General features: G+C 44.6%; 1 protein-coding gene across 6 annotated transcripts in view; it reads left to right on the top strand.

Annotated features, from left to right (window-relative positions):
* sema6e (sema domain, transmembrane domain (TM), and cytoplasmic domain, (semaphorin) 6E) overlaps positions 1–18,814 on the top strand; it is a 133,307-nt gene extending 114,493 nt beyond the window's left edge. For 4 of the 6 annotated variants that reach the window (XM_046400767.1, XM_046400765.1, XM_046400766.1 and 1 more), the window contains 2 exons: positions 3,323–3,478; positions 14,717–18,814. In XM_046400767.1, the coding sequence (XP_046256723.1) occupies positions 3,323–3,478; positions 14,717–16,044 (1,484 nt within the window). In that variant the 3' untranslated portion in view covers positions 16,045–18,814. The remainder of the gene's footprint in view (positions 1–3,322; positions 3,479–14,716) is intronic. The other 2 variants (XM_046400770.1, XM_046400771.1) reach the window with 2 other exon arrangements.
* Positions 18,815–21,387: the final 2,573 nt, after the last annotated feature.

The following is a 21,387-nucleotide window of genomic DNA, read 5'->3' as shown; positions in this document are numbered from 1 at the left end:
GATGATGTTAACAATTTATCCAAACATTTAAACTGTTGAGGTCCTGGGATGCTGTGTCATCGCTGCAACACGAGTGGTCAGAAGATTGTAAGCAAATTTAAAGAGGTGAAACTGTCCCAAAATGTCAGTTACAGTCAGAGGACACTGCAGTGAATACAGTACAGTCGAGCTGTTTCACCTCTCATCCAAATGGACGTTTACTGAGGACAGATTGGTTAAGATTTGAGGACTGGTTACAACCTGCGAGCCTGTAACCCCGTTTGATTCTTTTCTTGAGTTTGTAAAGTCGGTGGATAAAACTTTCTAATTAAAGTGATGGGCAGAGCTGTAAAAATAAGACCTTAAAGAAATGGAAAAGTTTCTGAAGAATCTTTGAACAACATGCTGAACTTCACTCACTGTTATCTTATCTGGAGTAGGAGATCAGATTTATTCACTTATAGGCCTGCAAAGTAAATGTTTCTGCACTTTACAGCTTGGGAGGTTAGAGAATAATTTTATTGAGGCAGCTGAATGGCCACCTCTCCCTCTCAGCCAGTCTGACAGCTTAAACATTGAAGCCATTGTCTGAAGCATCACTCCTTTTGATGGACCAGAAGCTCTGCTGGCCAGGCTGCCTAATTCCCTGTATCAAGAAGGATCATCATCCCTGTCACGTCCCATTACTCCCCCGCTGGCCACGCCACACAGCCCCTGGCATGGCCCCGAATAGAAATAGAAATGCCGCCAAGCTGGCTAGCTCTCAGATAAGATTGAGGAGGCGGCGTTCGAACAACTTTCTGACACTGCAACATTCAGAACCAGTCATTTTCAATCAGATAGCTGCTGGCCGGCCTCGTTCGCTTTTATCTACACAACTAAAGCACCCGCATCAACTTTCTGAGGAGTAAGGAGTCAGATGCCTTTTTCGCCGCACAAATTGGGACACAGGGGAGCTAATGGCAGCGGCTGATCCAACACAGTGATTAGTATCATCACTGAGCTCATCATTCTGAAAGACGTCAACCGTCGCTGCTCGGCAAAACCATCCATCCCGCAAGTCCCTCAGTCTCTCTCTCAGAACAGAGGCCACTTTGTCTGCCAGAGAGGCTTCAGTCCGGGCCTCCACATCCCCACAGAGCCTCAGCAGTCCGTGAAGCCTCCCTGCTGGAGGAATTACCACTCAGTCGGTGGCGGGACTTGATGAGCAGCCCTCCTGCTTAATCCTACGGGGCTCTCACCACCCCGATGCTTCGCTGCACTGTTTGAAGTGCTCCACACGCAGATTCCATCTCTGTTGTTTGTGTTTTTCAGGGGGTTTGTGTGTGTGTGTGTGTGTGTGTGTGTGTTTATTTTCACACCAAAAACCTTTCATGTCTCTGCACTGAAGATCAATTATCAGCTTTCCTAGACAATGAAACACCCCATATGCTGAACAAAGCTGTTGACTCGTGGGGGCTCCGTTCCCCGTTCGAAAGCACACCAAAGGCAGGGACGCTTTCTTTCTTCCACTTTCCTGTCACCCAAACAGTCACAGCCGGCAGAGGGAAGGGCGTGAGACGAACGCCTGCCAGTGCAGGTAATCAAATGTTCCTCTGGTGTAAAATGGGCATTTTTATTTTTGTACTTTATCATCAGCAAAAGGAGGCAAGCGTTATGACCCTGTGTTCACACTCAGAATCACACCGTTGTTATAAATTGAAGTAATGATGGAGTCCTGGAGCTATTGTCCAAGGCGCCGGGGCCAAACACTCCCTGGTGTACGGTTTTAATTTGCCCGGCGCAGATGGCGAAATGACGGGGAACCTCATTCAGAGTGAACGCTGTCAACCGGTTCACAGTGAGAGAGAGAACAAGCCCTTTTCCTGCAGTCTGGGCGTGAGATCTGCAGAATGCTAACATTATGGCTGGCTTATTAGTGCGGTGGCCCAAGCCAATAGCAGCATGCTGCTCATCGGACCTCAAGGACAACAGAGAGCTAATAATGCAATCAAGATGTGGAGTGTGTCATCAAGATAAATATGTTTGATAATACACGGCTCGTGGCAGCTAATGCCCAGCGTGTTTCTTGGCACGTGTTTGAAATGATTCCAAGCGTGGCAGTCGTAGCGTTTTTCTCGTCTGCCTCAAGGTGACAGAGTTTTCCTGTGAAACAGCTCAGCTCGTGTGAAGTAGTGGAAAAGGCCTGTGGCAGGGAAAAAGAGATTAGCTAACCAGCCACCAGTATCTATTTCTACTTATGTGGGAAAACACAGCAGTGAGGAGTTTTAACATTTCAGGGTGAGTTTCTGTAAAATGACGAGGATGAAATGATTACTGGGTAGTTCAGTAACAAAACACTGAAAGCCGGTCAGTCTCTCGTATCTTATCAACTCAAGAGTTGTGACCACTGACTGGACAATAAAGTTGGATGGCATGACAGCTCCCCAAAAATGAATCCAAAACAATACAATAAGTCTTTCCGGTAATACGTGTGATCAGTTTGATTTTAATTATTTCTTTGATGCTGTAAAGCACATATGTCAAACTGGTCCACAGGAGGGCCGGTGTGGCTGCAGGTTTTTGTGCCAACCAACCAAGAGCACACCGTTTGACCAATCAACTGTCTGAAGACGGAGATCAGTTGATTAAATGAGTCAAGTCTGGTGTGCTGCTACTTGGTTGGAAAGAAAACCTGCAGCCACACCGGCCCTCCTGTGGACCAGTTTGACATGCCTGCTGTAAAGCAAATAGCCGAGTCCTGCTTGCCTTCGAGCTGAACGGATGTTTGGGTCAGACCTCAATCCTGCGACTTCGATCACCACCTGATCATTACTGCACAGACTCTGGATCTAAACTGCGTCACCAGCGCGGGATCGCAGAGCTCGCGTTCAAGATATTTTGGCTTCCTTTGCGTGCAGTGAGAGGGAAAGGAGACGCGTCATCCATCTTGATAGCAGTCTCTAGAATATAACATTTCAAGAGTCACAGAAGTTCTGTGTGATTTATTTTGACGACAGATCAGCATCAGAGTCGTGGATGTGTCATTAGAAATGTTGGAAAGCCAAACTCACCTGGAGGGACTGATTGTGGGTGTTAAGTACACTGTGTGTATCTGTGAGGAACTGATGGGTGAATTGAATTCTGCTGTGTGTGCTCATCATCGTGTTGCTCACCATCATCACTGGGTCTTTATGTTAACGGGTGACGCTTTTCTTTCCACTCAGGACTCACCCTCATTTCTCTGAAGTTGATTGTCCAGGCTGATTCACATTTCACTAATCACTCACTCTGTTGCCCCCCTCCCTTCCTCCTCCTCCTCCTCCTCCTCCTCCTCCCCCCCCCCCCTTCGTTACAACCACAGGGAAGACCACACCCACAAGCGCCAGCACAACCTATCATGGGGCGGCATTCCCAAAGGAGGCAGGTGACCCTGAAAGAGGTACAGGTCCCGATGGCCCTCCCCCCGTGGGGGAACAAGGGTCACCTGACTCGGAGCCAATCAGTGTGGAGATGGAGGGTAAGGGGGAGGGATGTCTGTCCTCAGTGAATCTGCAGGGGGATTACACTGCTGGGCCCCGAACGCCTCATCGTAGACTTCTAACCAAGACTGACCACTAACAAAATAAAAAAAAAAGTTTCACTCTGGTAGAACAGCCTCCCACTTTCAGCGTGCATGCCTGTACTGAGTCAGCTCGATCAATCAGCCTGCGCCCACGTAGCACTCATCTCAAACAGCTAATGTGGAAATGACAGTGGAGACAAATTCTTCTCCGTCATTTCGTGTCGCCATCCGTGGTTCCAGTTCTCAAAAAATCCATTTTCTTGGTAATTTCTGACAATGACTGATGTTGAATAGTCACTGAGAAAGTGAATCCTGACCAGTAAAAGCAGATAGCAGCTCCTGCTGGGGGCAAATATTCAAGAATGATGATGATGCCATGCATGCTAATATGTGTAAGTGTTCTTCCAGGGTGAAATATCACTTTCATTAGCTCACTAACACCTAACTCACTAGTCAAAGCAATCTCTTGGTGCGAGCGTTGCTAATCGATTTTTTTGATCCACACACTTCATTAGTCTGAGCGTTACATGGCCTGATGCATAATTTCCCGTGCAGCTTCACTTAATGGTTCCACTGACTTAAAGCTCTGTGTGGTTAAATGAACATAAACACGCCGAGGTAAATATGGTCCACGCAGACGTTAGAGGCGGACGTTCTCGCCCCGTTATGTTCAGCTGTACGTCTCGATGTGCTCAACGCAGCGAATGCCAACGTCAAAGATTTAACCACTTGAAATAAATACTGCACAGACTCTGATTAACTTAGCAAATTAATCAGAGAACTTGAGTCTAAACAACGCTTTTATTTAGCTCGTCAAGACGCGCAAATGCTTCCCTCAGTGTCTCCCGACACGCTGAAAAGCCATGTAGCATCTCTGACCATGTGACCATTCATTTACATTTAGAACTTCCATTCCCATTGGAGAGAACTCAGCAAGTCATTTACCTGTGCAGCTTAGGCAGACTTTGGGAGTCCCAAAGTCCTGAGGTCATCCACAGGCTGCTAGAACCCAACCAGATCAGGTTCTTGGATTTCTCTCTGTCCCTAAGATTAACAAATATCCACTCCAGCACCTGATATTAGAATTTGAACCATTTTTGATTACTTTAAACAGCAATTATAGGCAAAGCAGGAAGTGGGTTCCTGCCAAATATTCGAGGCTGCTGGTATTAATGTTCGATAAGCACAAGATTTAATGATACATCAGTTTTCATATCCTGCCAATCAGCTGCCTTCAGCCTGGAAAGCTGGTGATGTTTAACCCTCATATCTCAGAAGAATCAAATTGTTTTGGCATATTGTCTGGATGTTTGTCATTCGTGTAAACACAGATATGAAAATTAATTTGAGTAATGTCTGCTTACTTCTGGAATTCAAAGATTTGTTTTCAGTCTGGTTTTCTATTCACATGTTGTTAAAGGCCTCAAAGCTGTAATGTTGCAGCAAACAGTGCAGACTTTCAATGATTTCTCCACACCATCCAGCTACCTCAGTAAATGACATGACCTATAAAACTCCAACCAGTTCTTGAATATTTTATTACGTCTTGATCTTTATAGGCTTATTATTTCTTGCATTTTTAATTTGACAATTTGAACTCATGCTGATTAGCATTGCAAGCTTTCAAAAGTAGAAAATTCAAGTGAAAGAGCCACATATCACCATGGCAGGAAGTGCAACAAAACGTCTCTGTGACCCTCAAATGAGCGTGTAAAGAAACATGAGCTGCATGGCAAAAGACAGAAACTTTTTTCCCCTCTAACGGCTGGAACGTATTCCTGCAGGTTTAGGAAGAAGATATGGTTCATTTGGATGGGATTCAGGGAGGAAGAAGCAGTTATTGTCCTCTTGCTTGCTTGCACAGGCACCATGTCAGAAGTCCATAAATCCCCAGCAAGTGAAAGAAGCCTCCATTCACACAGACAGACTCTCTGGCTGCAATGATGAGCTACTCAGGTTCAGATGAGAAAAGCCCATAACAAATAAATAACCAGCAGGGGCCTGAGCCAGGGAGTTGGACAACAGAGAGGAAAGGAGGAGGGGTGGAGGATGTAATAGAAACAGCAATGCAATCTATTTCAGCCAGAGACTGTGACGCTGCCGGGTGAATCAGAAGAGCCACACCAGCGGGTTGATAAGACAGCAGAGGAGCTGGTGTGGAAGGAGCAGCGTCACAGTTCCAAAAGGGCGTCCAGTCTGTCTCACCTCCTGACGCAGATAGTGGCCAAACAAGAGAGACAAATATATCTCAACAAAGGTTACAAAACACTGCGGTTAAATAGGTGCATGTGTGGCGAAATCGTTTCGCCTTTGCCCCAAAGGCGCCAAGTCGCCCCGGCGCTCACCAACCATCACGCTAAATTACCAGTTCAGCATCTGGCATCATGAACATTATCTATGAAGAGATGGATTAAGGCTTTGTGTGGAAAAAAATCAAATGCCATCCTCTTGACTTGCACTTGCTAATGCCCACCTGTGACCCATTGGGCTCTTGTCGTTTCTCTGTTTTGAGCCTCCTGGACTCCTCCGTCCTCCTGCCTGTGACCCAGAAATCAACTTACTGTAAAAACTGAGTGTAGGACCGTAGCTGAGTACTAAAGGTGATGTGCAGCTGCTGCTGACGTCCTGCTTTCACCACACGTCCGGTGCCGACGACGTGTTACTCTGAAAGTTTAGACCTGACTTGGACTCAAGTGGTCTCAGATTACTTTGGACTTGACCAACACTCACCGAGAGGCTCTTCTGCAGCACTTTGCCCCCCCACTAGCCTTCAGGCTGCCTCAGCAGCAAGCATCCAAGTAAACATGCAACCGTTCGGCACTAGAAGCTTTTTTTTTTTCACAGCAGATATTAAGCACAGTTGTTGCTAATGGCATTGACAACGGCTCCGTCCTCACTGTCATGTCCCGGTAAGCCATGACAGCATGAGCAGCTAAATAGATTTCAGCCATGATTAATTTTATTGTTGCTTTTCCTGCTGTGGTATGTAAAAAATGTCTTTATTGGGGAAAAAAGGCCTATTAACACAAGCTTCTGTTGCTTAAGACTGCCTCATTACAGCCATGAGTGTGTTCAATTACATGTAGACATTGAAAAGGTCTCCACACACAGAATGTTCAATGGCACACAGGCTCATCATTTGGAAGAAGACAATAATAGTCATAATAATAACTTTATTTGTATAGCACTTTTCTGAAAACAATGTTGACAAAGTGGTTTCCGTACAATGACACTCACAGCAATAACAAAATTAAACATACCTTGACCAAGAATCTGAACCTCAACCTTCTTACAGATACCTCACAGACAAGGTTTTCATCAAAGTAGCCTGTGATTATTTCCTCCACCAGTGTCACTTTATTAAAACGACTCTGGAAGGATAGTCGGTAAGCCAGTGGCTGTTTATTTTCCTCTTCATTTCGAGGCTGTGGAAGAAATATTCACCTTCATTATGTGTGGCAGGTGAGACGGATATGACAGCTCAGAAAAACGTCTCAGAGTTCCAAAAACATCTCTTGAAGATCGTTTGGGTTAGTAAACCACCTGTAAATCCACTTCATCCATCCATCCAAACATCAGCGAGATATCAAATCAGTCATACAAGCCTGTTATTCCTAACCACGTTTGGTTTTTGATTTTCTGTAGCTCAGTTATGGACAGAGAAGTTTTTCAATCAGATGTGGGTAGCTGCACCGCATTATGGAAACACCAGCGAAGACTAAAAGACAGTGGCAGCAACCTGCTGACCTGCTGCTATTTAGAAAAACACCAGCAGTCAGGTTGCTTCTGGCCACAGAACGTCCACCTCTGCACTGTGTGCGAACACACAGAAAAACTGTGTTAGCAAAACTGTGGGACAAGGCTCTCGACCTCTGGTCTGTTTTCTCCTGCCCTCCTATTGTGATCTGACCTTTTGCCGTGACTCTGCAGCACATTTAGATGAACTCGCGGCGGTTTCCATGAAAAAGCCAGTTCTTGCAGCTAATTTAGCTGACAAGCAGAGTGAGATGATGCGCCTCAAAATTGGAATCAAGCGAAGCGAGCGATTGTCGACTTATTAGTGCAGTACGGGAGCAGAGAGTGAACTCAGGCTGAACCTTCCCATGAAGGAGGGCTGGAGTCCTGGAGGGGTGGGACATCGATGCCAGCTAGATTTCTAAAGCTATTTATACTTCTGAAGACCATGGCAACAGACACCGCCTGAATCATCCAGTCACTGATAGGGCTCTGAATGTGTCGCCTCTAACCACAGTCACAATATCTGCTCCTCAGAGAGACTTCAGTCCTCATCAGTATCAGTATTTCATGTGATTATTATTTTAATTGGGGTTTTTTTTACCTCTTAAAAGTGAAAACAAGTCATATATATATATAATACACGAGTTTTACATTGAACCTTATTAAAGTCTTCCTCAGCCCTAATCTTTAAGGAAATGTCGAGACAAGTAATTATGAAACATGTCAGTATTCATTCAGAGTTTCATCATCAGTAGTTAAAAAAATGTCATCAACCACCATGTCAACGAAAAACATTTTTTCTACTTTTACTTTTCATTTCCATTTTGAGGTCAGCTGCCACTTTTTTCAAACAGTAGACGCCCTGTGAAGTTGGACGTTAAAATATTCAATACAATTTTAGATCTTTAAGGGCCGGACTGAGGCTGCGTATCCACAACATGTTCGTTAAGATGGTTAAAACCCGTTCATCAGTGCTGACCCTGCTCGCTGCCGTCACATGATGGATCACGAGTCGGCCCGTGACGAGCACACACACGTTCACGTCAGTCTTTGAAACGTTGCTGCCAGTTTGAACTCCCTGATTCACAGTCGTGCTGTGATGGCGCTCATTAAAGGTCACGCAGAACTCGGCCGTCTCTCCCTCGGCTACGCTCACCGGCGCTTTACGGCCGTCATAAGTGACATCATGTTTTACTACAAAACACACTCTGCAGTGTGCTGTAAAAACTAACCTTAAAGGCATTACACATACCAAATGCGTTTCATAACCGGCTCTTTTAATGGCCCTTTATTCCATGTCGGCCGTTAAAGCTGAGCTCCGTGTCCGGATGGAGATCCTTCAGCTCGCATCGTCACGGCGATCCACGGGGCCCGCAGTGACCACATCCACCCACGCAGTTGTCCCGGATCCTCGCCCTAACCCCTTACCCTTTAATCTGTCTCATTGACCTCTGGGGAGTGTTTCTCCCCTTTTACCTGCCTGTTTTTCTTTGTTCTTTTCCTTAATTTCAGTTGGACTAACCCTTTAGCTGTACCTGCCTCCTTTGTTGAATTCTTTCTCACTGGCCCTTCTCACCGTCTCTTTCTGATCTGCCTTTCCGGTTTTACAGCTGATGGCTGAAACTGTGTGCAGGTGTTTTTAAATGACCTGCAAGCAGTTGCTCCATCTCTTAAAGCAGCAGTTCACTCCAAAGACACGCTGATAGGTGTGGGTGTTAGCAGGAAGACGGAGCTGGGGAGAACAAAAGGTTACTTGGAAAGCAAAACAGTGTCGCTGTTTCCTCACCTTTTTGGTTGGTGCATGTAAGCTAGAACAGCACTGGCATGAAATTTAAAGCCAAATGTTTCACCCTGTCTGCGACTCGGGCTTTGGTGTGGACTGTCTCTTTAAGCTAACTGGTAAAGCCAGGATTCCTCCAGTGCCGCCTTTCTCTCCCCTGTAATCAGCCGGAGGTTTGCATTGGAACTATTTTCGCTTTACCAGCCACTGAATGGCAAATAATCAGCTCCTCTTTTTAAGTTTCTGGTGCATGTTAAGAAGGTTAAGAAAGGACATCAGTCAGTGCATGTGCTCTGCCTGGTTTAATGGCTTGTGATTAGTTAATCAGAGGCCGCTTTAAAGGGTTGGTTCACCCAAATTACAAAATAACATTTTAATAATCAAATGTAGTGGGAGCGGGCCATGCGGGAGTTTGTTTGTGCTGGTCAAAGCAGAAAAGAAGTTACATTTTAAAAATGAAAAATACTCTGAGTGAAGGCTATGGATTGTTTTGTTGTTGTTGTTTGTTTGTTTGTTTTGTTTTCGCCCACAGATGTAATTTTTTAATTCCAGCACAAACAAAACTGTTCCATATGTACTGCTATAGCAGCGGAGAAGTGTGAAAACATGTTTTTATAATTTGAATGAACCACCCCTTTAACCAACCACTACCTGTTGCTCACACACTTGAAACAAAATGTACAGTGCTGCTCCAGTTTGAGTTTCCCTTCAAAGCCGTGTGTAAATATGGAAGGACTTCATATAGACAGTGTGTGTGTGTGTGTGTGTGTGTGTGTGTGTGTGATTGCGTGATTGCCAGATGCCACAGCTCGCCTAATTTATCAGCATTCAATCAAAAGTGTAATGAAATCTATGCTCTGTATGCATCAGCACACCTGGAATGAAATGCAGTGCTCATTACCACTAGTTTTCAGTTGGAATGGATCTGTTACATTACACCATATCACCTTAGCTCGTGTGCATATATTAAACCGCATCCAACTGGCTGAGCACTGAGGTGGAATATTATGCAAATTCCTAATAACAAGTGTACATGATTGAATTCACTCAGTCAACAGCCGGAAACCTGCACACATACAGCACATGTACAGAGTGTGTGTGTGTGTGTGTGTGTGTGTGTGTGTGTGTGCGCGCACACGTGCACCCTGATACACGCGCACACACACACACACACACACACACACTCTGTCTGCTAACCATGTCTGTCAGAGCACAGACATCAGGTATTAAAACTGTCAAATTACAAAAGCTCACAGCAACAGGGCAGAGCTGCTCTGCTTTACACCCAGATTTGAAAAAGGAAAATAATTCATTTGTTCCAATCTTCAACCTCTGGGTGTCTTTGAGGAGTTAAATTGTTACTTTTAGTGTGGAGGAAATAAATCTCCAGCAGTAGCAGGATAACTCTCGCCTGTGAAGCCTGGGGCCATTTTGTCTCGTTGGCTTCTCATTGGGATGGAGTAGCCATTAAGGGAACAATTACATGCACTTGTAAGCTTGCAGAAGCAGAAACTAATTAGGGCTATTTTGGAACGTCTTCACTTGATTTGCAAAAATAGAACACAAGTGCTCTCCAGGTTGCAAAGTATTTAAAAGCACCCTTGAGAAAAGCCTGATACAAAGGAAAAGTTATGTGCAAGTTGTTCCTCTGTTTAACTTATTTCACATCTGACCTTGAAAGTCGCCGTTCCTTCCTGGCAATAGTTTGAATCCCGGTTTTGTTGAGTTCTGATCCTTTAATGTCCTGCTTGAGATTCAACAAGAATTCTTTCACAATGAGCAAGTATGAAACTTAAAAGTGTTCAGATTACCGTTTATTGGTGTCATGGAAAAGCTTTGTTGTTAATGAAGTCGATTTGAAATGACTGTGGGAGCAAAGTCAGCAGCCGTTTACTCACATGCCCAAGAGAAGTTGTAACTTCCATTGTAATTTGTTTTCAGACTTCATCACCTGCAGGGAAAAAAAACACTTCATTTCCTCTAAGCAAGAACCATCGCCAATTAGCAAGCCGTGGCACAGACAGCACTATGTAAAACTTGCCTGTTTACATAACCTAGCACGCCGTCTATTTTTAACAATATGGATGCAAACACAGAGCACTTCCTACGGCGCTGTGGAGGAGCACGAGGGTTTTTCTTCAACCACATCACAGCTGCCGCAGAGCACCAGGCTTCAAAACCCAGAAGAGTGACGGTCTGTCACTCACCCCGTCACGTCTGTCTGTCTGTCTGTCTGTCACTCTGCCTCTCTCCTCATCCTCCACCACCTCCTCGTCCTCCTCCTGCAAATCTGCTTTGTGCACATACATTCACTCGTTCTCTCCATCTTTTTTTTTTTTAGCTCTCTGGCTTTTATCTCCACACTTTTTCCTTTGCTCTTTCTCCGCTGTGTCTTGGATCTCCGAGTCCTTTCACATTCACTCCCCTCTTCATCACCAGTTTGTCACTAGGGTTGAATTTCATCCCTTCATCTTTCTCTTCTCCCCCCTGGATGTCACCATCCCTCTCTCCCACTGCCTCCCTCTCCTCCACTCACGCAGCCCATCTGTCTTTTTACCTTTTGGCAGACTTTGGTGTCTCTATATTAAGCCTTCTCTGAGCTGAGACCATGTTGAGTTGACACAGAAATATAATGTGACGATGTTCGATGGGAACACTGACTCTTAGAACATGTAAACACTGAGGGGAAGTTGTGAAGCGAGCAGCGGGTATTAATTATCACCTCTGTTTGAGGTGAAGATTTTCCCCACGTTTACTGATGTTTTAAAAAATTTAAAATATTTGTGTAGTTTCAAACCCCAGCCTTTAGTTTCCAGCAGTGCATTGAAAGCCAAGTGGCTGTGTACAGTTAGGCAGCACCTCCCGTGTGCCCCCAGCAGCTTGCCATGCTGTCAGCGTGATTCACAGGGTATTAATTTCACTGTGACCAGTGGCACCATATGTCCCACATACACAGCGATTGAGTCATCCGGCCTACTCATGAAACATGTTGTGAGAGGTCAATCGTAGGCTCGGGGTTTGTTTACCTCAGCTGCGCATTTCACCCCCCCCCCCCCGCCGCGGCACTTGACTCATACCCTCTCAACCAGGAGGGACCCCTTAACAGGTCTGTAGCCACAGACGTGGGGGGGTCGCGGTCCAGAGGGAACGGATGACTCACAGGTACCAGGAAGCCACAGGGAGGACAGGAGGCAGAAGGCACACTGAGACCAAAGCAGCCTTTCACCGCTCATTACAAAAGCTGCACGCCACCGCCGACGGGACGCTGATCTGTTAGAATCACAAACTTGGACTTGCCGCAGAGCTGATTGGTGGCCTGTGTAATGAGACCAAAAAAAAAAAGACTTTGCCCAAGATTAAAAGAAGAGGTATTAACAGGCTCACTGCAGCATCACTTTTGATTGCACTTCCCACTGGGATGCAATTATGATTTATGACTTTTTAATGTGGTCATAAGTCGAGGCAATCATAAGAATAAATTGCCAAAAATTGAGCATTTTTAATTGGAAGCTGTATTCAAAGCGTTATTTTCAGACAGATTATAGTGCAGCACTGGATCTGTCTCCGTTGGGAGAATGTTAGCAAAGCACCCCATGAAAATTAATTTAGTGATACATGACAATGAGATAATAAGCTTCTACAAATACACACCTGCTCGAAAGTCTGCCTCCAGATAAGGAAAAAGAACTGACCGTGTTTCACAGTAACTTTATGGCCTAAAAAGTAAACTCCTTTTAAAACCGCTGGCCAGAAACCCGGCACAGAGCCATCAATGGTGAGAGATAAACCTCTCTGGATGGCAATTTTGCCTCATCTTACCCGTTTGTAATAAGATTCTGTCAAATTAGAGCTGTAATGATGACAGGAGGCAAAGGACTCGTCTTTCCCTGTCATGTATTGTGTAGTTATCGTGTGGTGTCAGGTGATTTTTCAGGCTTAGGAAAATTAGTTTAGATTTTACCCATTTGTGCTTTGGTCTCTTGTGGATTTTTGATGAGATTTGACTGAAAGGTCTCTGATCAGTTTTTGCACCGCTGCAGTATCCCCTAACGTAGCTTTGCAGTACTTTTAACACACACTCATTACCTTCAATAATGTTCACCCTGGCCTCAGTGCCTCAGCAGTTCATGTAGGAGGTTTTATTCACGTCCCCCATTCCAATAAAATGAAATCCTTTCGAGATGTCTCAAAAGGACTGTAGAATTTCATCACTTTGGAAGGATTTGGGTCGTATTTGTGGATTCATCATATAACACCTCCACATGACATAAAAAAAATCATGATCCACCTGGTAGAATCGGGTGAAATGATGAATCCTGTACATATTTTGAAATGGTACATTTTCCAACCAGCAGAGATCCTCCTCTGCAGCTCTCCGTAAAATCCCTGATTGTATGAGGACAACACTGCATGTCACTGAGCAGTTTCTTTTGTGGTTAAATACCTTCATTTTTATTTTTATTTATTTTTTTTTTTTCCCAGGTAATTTGTCTATAATCAGTATCTCAAGTGAGTTTCTTGGATCTTTACATGACCAGGATGTAGACACTATACCCTGATGGATTTTATCCTTATTGTCCCATCCAGTGATGAATTTCTTCAAAGGAATTTTCTTGAGCAAAGAGCTTTCATTATGTAAAGCCTGGGTCACTTCATTCTGAGAAAAGATTAAAAAATTGTTCTAATGCAGACCTAATTATTCAGCTCCTCTCCCTCATGCTCATCCACCAATCATCCTCATCATCATCACTCTGAATATCTCGTAGCCTATCATCAAGCCTGATTTAGACATCATCATTTTCCATTTTCATTCCTCAACGAAGCTCTCATTAGCTGTTGAATTTAGCTTGTTTGGAACACCTGCATTTTTTCCCTCCTCAGTGCAGTTCAGCTGTCCCCCTCCGCAGAATAATCAGTTTCACAGAAACTGTCATTAAGGGCGGAGAGAAGGGTCTGACACCGCAGATGGCAGCAGCCTTTTGCAAATGAGCTCTGATTATGAGAGGTGGCAGGTTTCACTCCTCTTATCATCGTTGTCTTCCACGCCATTAGGCAAACACAGAGCGAGGGTCACATCACCCAAGGACGTTTACATGGTAGATTTACCTCAGCTAAGTAACCTTGTGTTTTTGGTTGCACTGTTGCACCGACTGTCCCTTCTGCTCCATTTTGAAAGAATTTGACAACCTCATTTGAGTCTGTGTTGGCAAAGGCGCCGTACTCAGTGAGCTATTGGATAGACCTGTTATTTTTGGCTCATTCATCATACCAGGTGCTCCCACCCCTGGTCCTCGCATTGGAAAGCAGTCTGTGAAAATGACATCAGGTTCCTGCTGCTGTGCTCCCATCAATATTTAAAGCTCTAACTCATTTCAGAGTTGATTTCTTACTACCTGGGAGCTCTTGGCCTCTGCCAGTCCTGAGTGGAAAGCACAGGTCTAGAAAGAAAGACTGTATTGATCTATTAACAGTGGAAGGAAAGGAAGCCAAGAGCTTAGTTCAAACACCTCTCCCATGCTGTTTCCCACATAGTGAAGCCCCTGTAAACACAACCTGTCTGCCCCAGCTGCTACTTGACCTATATTAGCTCTTAAAAATGTTTTTTTTATCCTTCTGGCTCAGTCAGAAAAGCTCTAACTGAAGTTTTCTTGTCTCAATCTTTTCCTGTTTTGAAGGTGTGAGGCGACCACCAGAGCAGGAGAAGACCAATCACAGTGTCCACTATACTCTTCTGATTGCTTGTGTTTTGGTGGCATTTGTCCTCGGTGCCTTCCTCTCGGGCTTCCTGGTCTCCTGCTACTGTAATCACACGGGCCACAAGACCAAGAAGTTGTCGAAAGATCCAGAGGCCCCGATCCCACACGCCCTGTCCCTCCGCAGTCTGGCCAAGCTCAATGGCCTCCTGGACAGCCAGAGTAAGGACGACAAGCTGGAAGTGTCATCACCAAAGATCTACAACTCATTCTTTGCCAGCAAGGAGCATCACCCACCAAGGAGAAACGGCCATCATGGAATGACAATGGGAGACCTGGTCCATCCCCACCATCACCACCACCACCACCACCTCCATCATTCTTCAGACCTGTCTGGTCTGCCTACACCAGACTCGACACCAGAACTGCCCATCAAGAGCATGAAAGCCTTCAAGAACCAGTGGGAGAAGAACCAGAATTGCAACAATGCCAAGGAGCCAAAGTCCCACAACATTGGCTCTAGGCCCACTTCAGCCCAGCTTCACCAGCAGGTCTTCCCATATACCCATGGCCTGTCCAATGGACAAGTTGGAGGTCACCTCCATTCGGAAGAGCGCAAAATCCATAATGTCGATCGTGTGTTATCTCAGCAACCGTACCCAGGTAATTCTCAGAAGGTGATGGAGGTAACCTCTCTGGATGAGCTCTTGAAGCACATCCACGAGGCAACTAGCAGCAAGAGCTCCCAGTTAATGAGCCCATCAGGTCTGATGGCCAGTGGTGGTGGTGGTCAGCTAGCGTTCGCCAACCGCATTCAACCTCAGATTCCTGAGACAGAATCAGCCCCCTACTACAGCTCATCTACTTTACCCAGAGACAGCCTCACCCGACGCATGGATGTTCCTCCAGATATTCCCTCACACCACCAGTCCACATTGGAGAGGAGGCACTCCTCCCAGAGGCATTCGCTGATTGCCGCAGCCAACAAGATGCCCGGTGGAGGTGGAGTAGGTGTAGGAGGAATGATCCCTCGCCAGCACAGTTTCAGCCAACGAAATGGTGGACCCCACCAGCCACCTCCCCTCCTGGCACGGATGAACTCAACAGGCAGCGCCTGTGAGGTCCACTACCCCCTTATTCCCAATGGTTACCTGGCACGCCAGCACAGCTACAATGGAGAGCAGCAGGATGTCCCACACAGGGGTGCTATTGTCCGCCGAGCCTCCTCTCTCAAACCTGATGTCCCTCCCAAACCTCTGTTCATACCCGCCACATCCCCAGTCAGCCAACAGGGAAAGTTCAACTACTGAGGAGGTACACTCTTGGACTAGAGAGGAAGTCTCTTTCGTTGTGTCTTCTTAAAGGAGCTTCTCTTTGAAGAAATGCAGTGAGTTTGAGGTTGCAGACCTTCACAAGAAAACACAACCAGTCGTGTGGCAGCCAGCGTCACTGTGGACAAAAGCCTCAACCAAACTTGTTTTTTCCCTGTTTTTTTTCTCCAGCGGATATCTTTGTACCATATTGGTATTGCTCAGCTACTTGCTTATTATAGAACTGCTGACTCGGGTGACATGATGCCACCTCCTTATATTAGGCTGCCAATGTCCTCAGTGTGGATTTACAATGCAACTTAGTTTTTGGACGCGTTGATGTTGGAAAAACTTTACACATCAGTCATCTTGAAGACTTAAAAGCCAGAGGCTCCTGTGATGCTTAGATTCATGCTTTTGCTTAACCTTTTCTGATGTAGTGTTGGTAACCGGTCCCCACCCGACCCGCCCTCGAATGTGTTTATATTATGCATGTGTGTGTATATACATGTGTGTTTATATCCACAACGTATATGTATACATATACATATGCAGTATACGTAACCTGTGGTGAAAAGTCAGCAATTTCCCCTGAAAGTAGTTATGTCTTTGCCTTATTATACTCTTTCATCTTTGGGCATATCAAACAGTCCCCTACACCGCCTAAAAATATCGCAGGAACACCAACTCACGCACTTCATCAATACAACCCATTGTCATTTGGCTAATAACACTGAACCTAATTTGCTCGTGTTGACAAGAGGAAAGGAAATACTTCAACAAAGCAGCTGTCCTCGTCTTCTCTCTCTCTTTTCTTTTTCCCGTCCCAGCAGATGTCAGGTGACACAGTCGGGTCCGTAAAAGTTCCTCGAATGTTTCTACAAGATTGGTGCTCCACAAATCTCGTGGGTCCTCTGAAACGGAAACAAACAAAACTGTATACCAGACCCAAAGAGGACGAGTCGAAAATGCCGTGACATCTGGCATTATGAGAATGAACATAAAACATAGAACAGACTGCAGTGATTATATTATTAACTTTGTGGCTATTGGTTGTAAATAAAGGGATAATTACTAGCCAAATTTTAACTGTATGTGTAAATGTGTGCCTTATTTAATAATAGTGTGTGACATGGGGGCAGGGGTTAATGCAAGGGGCACAGATGGCTACTATGCTACAGTATATTGTAGGTGTTTGATTTTCTATGGTCGTCAGTATGTGTCTTATGGTATCCTGTTGTGTATCTGAAGAGTTTCATTCCAGAATGAGATGTTTGCCACCTGTTCTGGTACACTGTGAGTGTGACTGTGAAACTCACTAAAGAATCACATCTTATATCAAGATTATATTGAGCCTTTTCTTTTCAAATTTTCCAAATTTTCATCTGTTATTTTGAGAGATATGAAACACCAGATAGATATAAATATATTTATATATTTTTCCCAAGATGGATACAAGTGTTTTGGAATGAAACCCTTCATTTCTCTTTGTTATTTTGTTTGTTTATGTTTTTACCCCACAAGTGTGAGCCTGCAGATTGTCTTTTGTCTTTTTTTTTTTCTTTTTTTGAGTGTTTGGCACAGCCTGAAACTGCAGACATTCGGGTTCAACTGCCTCCATGTTGTGTCATTTCCCACTGGGTGTCACTTTCCCTATTGGTGCCATTGTTAACCTTTGTTTTTCTTCTTCTAGCAGTAGCATTAGCTCATCTTTGAGTTACTAAAGGAGCAGTTCACAGTTCCTCTTAAGTTATCGCCTACAGACCTGTAGCCATTGTAGAAGTCAATTTTGGAAGGAATGTGACTTTGTTAATGTTAAATATTTTTTGTAGTTCTTTTCGGGAGAAAATGTTGAGAAAAATAAGGTTTTACATGATAGTGTTTGGACTTCTGCAATGGTTACTGCTGTAGATTTTGACTTGCCTGCGTCACCAGGTGCCAACTTGAACAACATAGCGAGCAAATAAACGTTGTGAGCAGAGACATCAAAGTATCTGTTGGGGAAATGTGTGGTGGAACCGTGACAAAGTGCAATGAACTCTGATACAGCAAGCAGAGATTGTCTCTTGGATCGATGCAATCGTGGTTCCCGGGAGGCCACGCTGTTGAACATCTGTCGAGGGTTTCCCCTCAGGGATGGTGATGCCAGTCGGCTCTGCCTCAGAAATATCACAGCTTTGAGAATCTCCGCCGTTGCACTTTTCAGCAGAGTCACTTTGGCCACGGTTGACTGGAACCGTGATCAATTCTGTGAACACAGCACTAAGCTATTTACTGTATCTGAAAGTGGTGTCTATTGATTGAAATTTCCCCGAGCTCATTTGACCCAATAGAAACTTTACTATTCATACTCCAACTCCAGTAAATAAAGGAAAATACGTCTGACCACGTTTGTAGAAAGGAAAAAATTTGGATATTAACAGTCAGCGGAGCATTAAATAGCTTTGGAACAACAGATTTTCTCGGGTTGTGGCCATAATGTTTTATAAGAGGAATTGTGGCAGCTACAGTGTTTGATGAGTGGAAGTGTTTTCTTTTTTTAATCTGCCGGTGACAGATTGTACGGGAGAAGGAGCGATCTCGCCTCTAAAAGCTCTATCAGTATTTGATTTGGTGTAAATACATTCTATCTGGGTGGGGTCTCACTGATTCAGTATTATGTTCTTATTTTCTGTTTGATTTCCAGGCTATGCCTCTTGAATTACTATGAATTTGGTCTGACAGAATACCATTGTATGTCTCTTATACTAGGAATAAAATGACAATATGACTCAAGTGTCTTTCTGGTGAATGTGTTGAATGTGGGGGCAGGCATGAGCCCAGTACAGTCTGATGAAGCAGCATGAGGCGAAGAAGGCAGCGCACTCCAAACACGCTCGGACAAGCCACAACCAAGGTGAGCGTCATGCTTTATTAAATGTATTCATGCAAATTTTTCCTTTTTTTAAATAAAGTGTTAAATGACTTCTGTTCAGCAAAGAGCAGCACAAATCGTTGACTTTACCGCAGTAAGCATCCAGGACTGTTCCCTGTGCAGAGCATCAGCCAAAATGTCCGGACTTAAGCCGTGATGGGTTGGTGATCCGAAAAAGTTGGAAGAATTAGAATTAATTTCTAAGCTGGTATAAGCTGAGTCTCAGTGCACAGCAAGTCTGCTCAGTATCCCAAAACTCCAAGGTGTTTCTTTTATTTTGTCCACCTGTGCAACCCCAAATAACACTGTATTTTAACTTCATTAGAAGCAGGAATTTATTATACTATTTATTTAATATTGAGTTCTTACAGGTTTGGCCATGAATTGTAGTCTGAACAGCAGCTCTGAATTTAACTGTGAAGTCTTGTTGACTAATAGGCTCCCTGCAGACTATTACATAAGATTCAACAAACAATCATGTTGTGAACGCACCCCTACTGTGTGTAAACGGCCAGCAGGTTCAGGGTCAGTCTGAGACATGTCTGTCTGTACCTGAACACATTTGGCTTGGGGGTAGTCATTCAGAAGACTCCGTAGGGTCACTTCCTCCAAGTTATAAAAATGTTCTCACATTAAAAGAGTTTTATTTGCATATTTTTTAATCATCTTAGACTGTTTGTTTAATTAAGAATGAAGATATATTTTCCCTCCAGAACATAGATCATAGTATTGAGAGGGGCAAAGTGCAGATGTTGACGTCATGTGTGTTCTGTGTGTTGTTTCTGGAAAGAGATGCTGCTGTTGGATCCCTTTAATGTTGTCTTTTAACTCTGAGCGTCACAGACGAGTTGCTTTGTGAAATCTCAGATGTTTATGGTACAACCAAACATACCTGCAGGCTTCAGGTAAATGAGGGGAAATAAACCAGCAGTGATTTGCTTTGAAATGTTACTAGAAAAGCACATATTTTCTATCATCCTCATACCGTGTCTCCAGCTGAACTCTCCACTGGTTCCTCTGGACTGAATGCAGGTTTGTGTTTGTGCAGGTTGGTTGGCTTACAGCAGCAACAAAACAGGGCCATCAGAGCAGTTTTACAGCCGTTTCAAGGACATTAGTGAGTCAAACTTTACTGTAATGTCCCTCAGTTTGCTCTGTTGTCCTCCAGTAAATGAATTACCGATGAGGTGATCTTGGATAAACTTATCTTGGCATTCAAGCAAAATGATTTTTTTCTCCTTGACGTATACAATAAAAGGACTGTGACGGGTGGTGAGATTGACCTTTTAGCTAAAACAGTACTCCTAATTAGGTGGTATCGATTAGTTTATGCAATTATCCTCCCCGCAGTCTATTAGATAATCATGTGTGTGTCTTTGTGTGTGTGTGTGTGTGTGTGTTCCCTGGCTGTGTGTCATGAGGGGAGGAGGTGACTCAGAGATGAAGGTGTTTGCTGCACATTGAACCCATGCAGGCTGGATAATGGACAGCGATTTGGCGCAGCATAATTATAGGATTCAAACAAAACTCCAGTCGATGGCCCACAGTCCCAGGGAGGTCGAGCTTTTCTCCAGCTTGTTCACACATGACTCACATGACTGCTGATGATGAATGAGTGCTGTTGAGAAATAATCCTTGTTTGACTCTTGTCAATAATCTTGATCGTTGCACAAGTTAATGTCATTTCACTGATGTATTGTTCATGTAATCCCCTACTGCTACTTGAATGTGTGTTTTCAGGAGGGACCTGACAAGACAAAATATCTTAAACTTAATGTGAGCACAGAAGTAGATTCAACTGAATAATAGACAAAGTCATCCTTCCACTGTCCATCCATTTGTCCGTTTTCTATACCGCTTATCCGTCAGGGTCGCGGCGGGAGCTGGAGCCTGTCCCAGCTGACAGAGGGCGGGAGGCAGGGTTCAACCGGGACTGGTCGCCAGTCAATCACAGAGCTGAAACACAAGGAAAGACAACCACTCTCACAGTCACTCCTCAGGGATATGAAGAGTATCCAGTTAACCTCACATGCATGTTTTTGGGGATTGTGAAGCTGGAGTAGCCAGAGAAAAGCCACACAGGCACAGGGAGAACTCCATGCAGAAGGGCGCAGACCGGGATTCGAACCTGGAACCCTCTTGCTGTGAGGCGACGGTGCTCATCGCCACCGATGCCCAAAGAGACAGTGTGGTGCTGCACAAAATAATCTTAATTGCACTCCAATAGAGCTGAGCGTACTGCTTGTTGTTATGAGCACCTGCTGCTGCACCCTCCATAGCTGACATAATCACTGAAAATACAAACGTTTCCAGTAAGTGTAGCCGTGTGACTTGCGATGTTTATATGGACATCGTGTTTCTTTTCCCACAAGGTTCCCACATTGTCAGCTGAAACCTCCAGATGTCCGCCCAGCCTGGACGTCTGTCCA

Source organism: Scatophagus argus, chromosome 9, assembly GCF_020382885.2.
Source record: "Scatophagus argus isolate fScaArg1 chromosome 9, fScaArg1.pri, whole genome shotgun sequence".
Taxonomy (NCBI): domain Eukaryota; kingdom Metazoa; phylum Chordata; class Actinopteri; family Scatophagidae; genus Scatophagus; species Scatophagus argus.
Note: the sequence above shows the minus strand (reverse complement) of the source record. Positions and strands in the feature narration are given on the sequence as shown.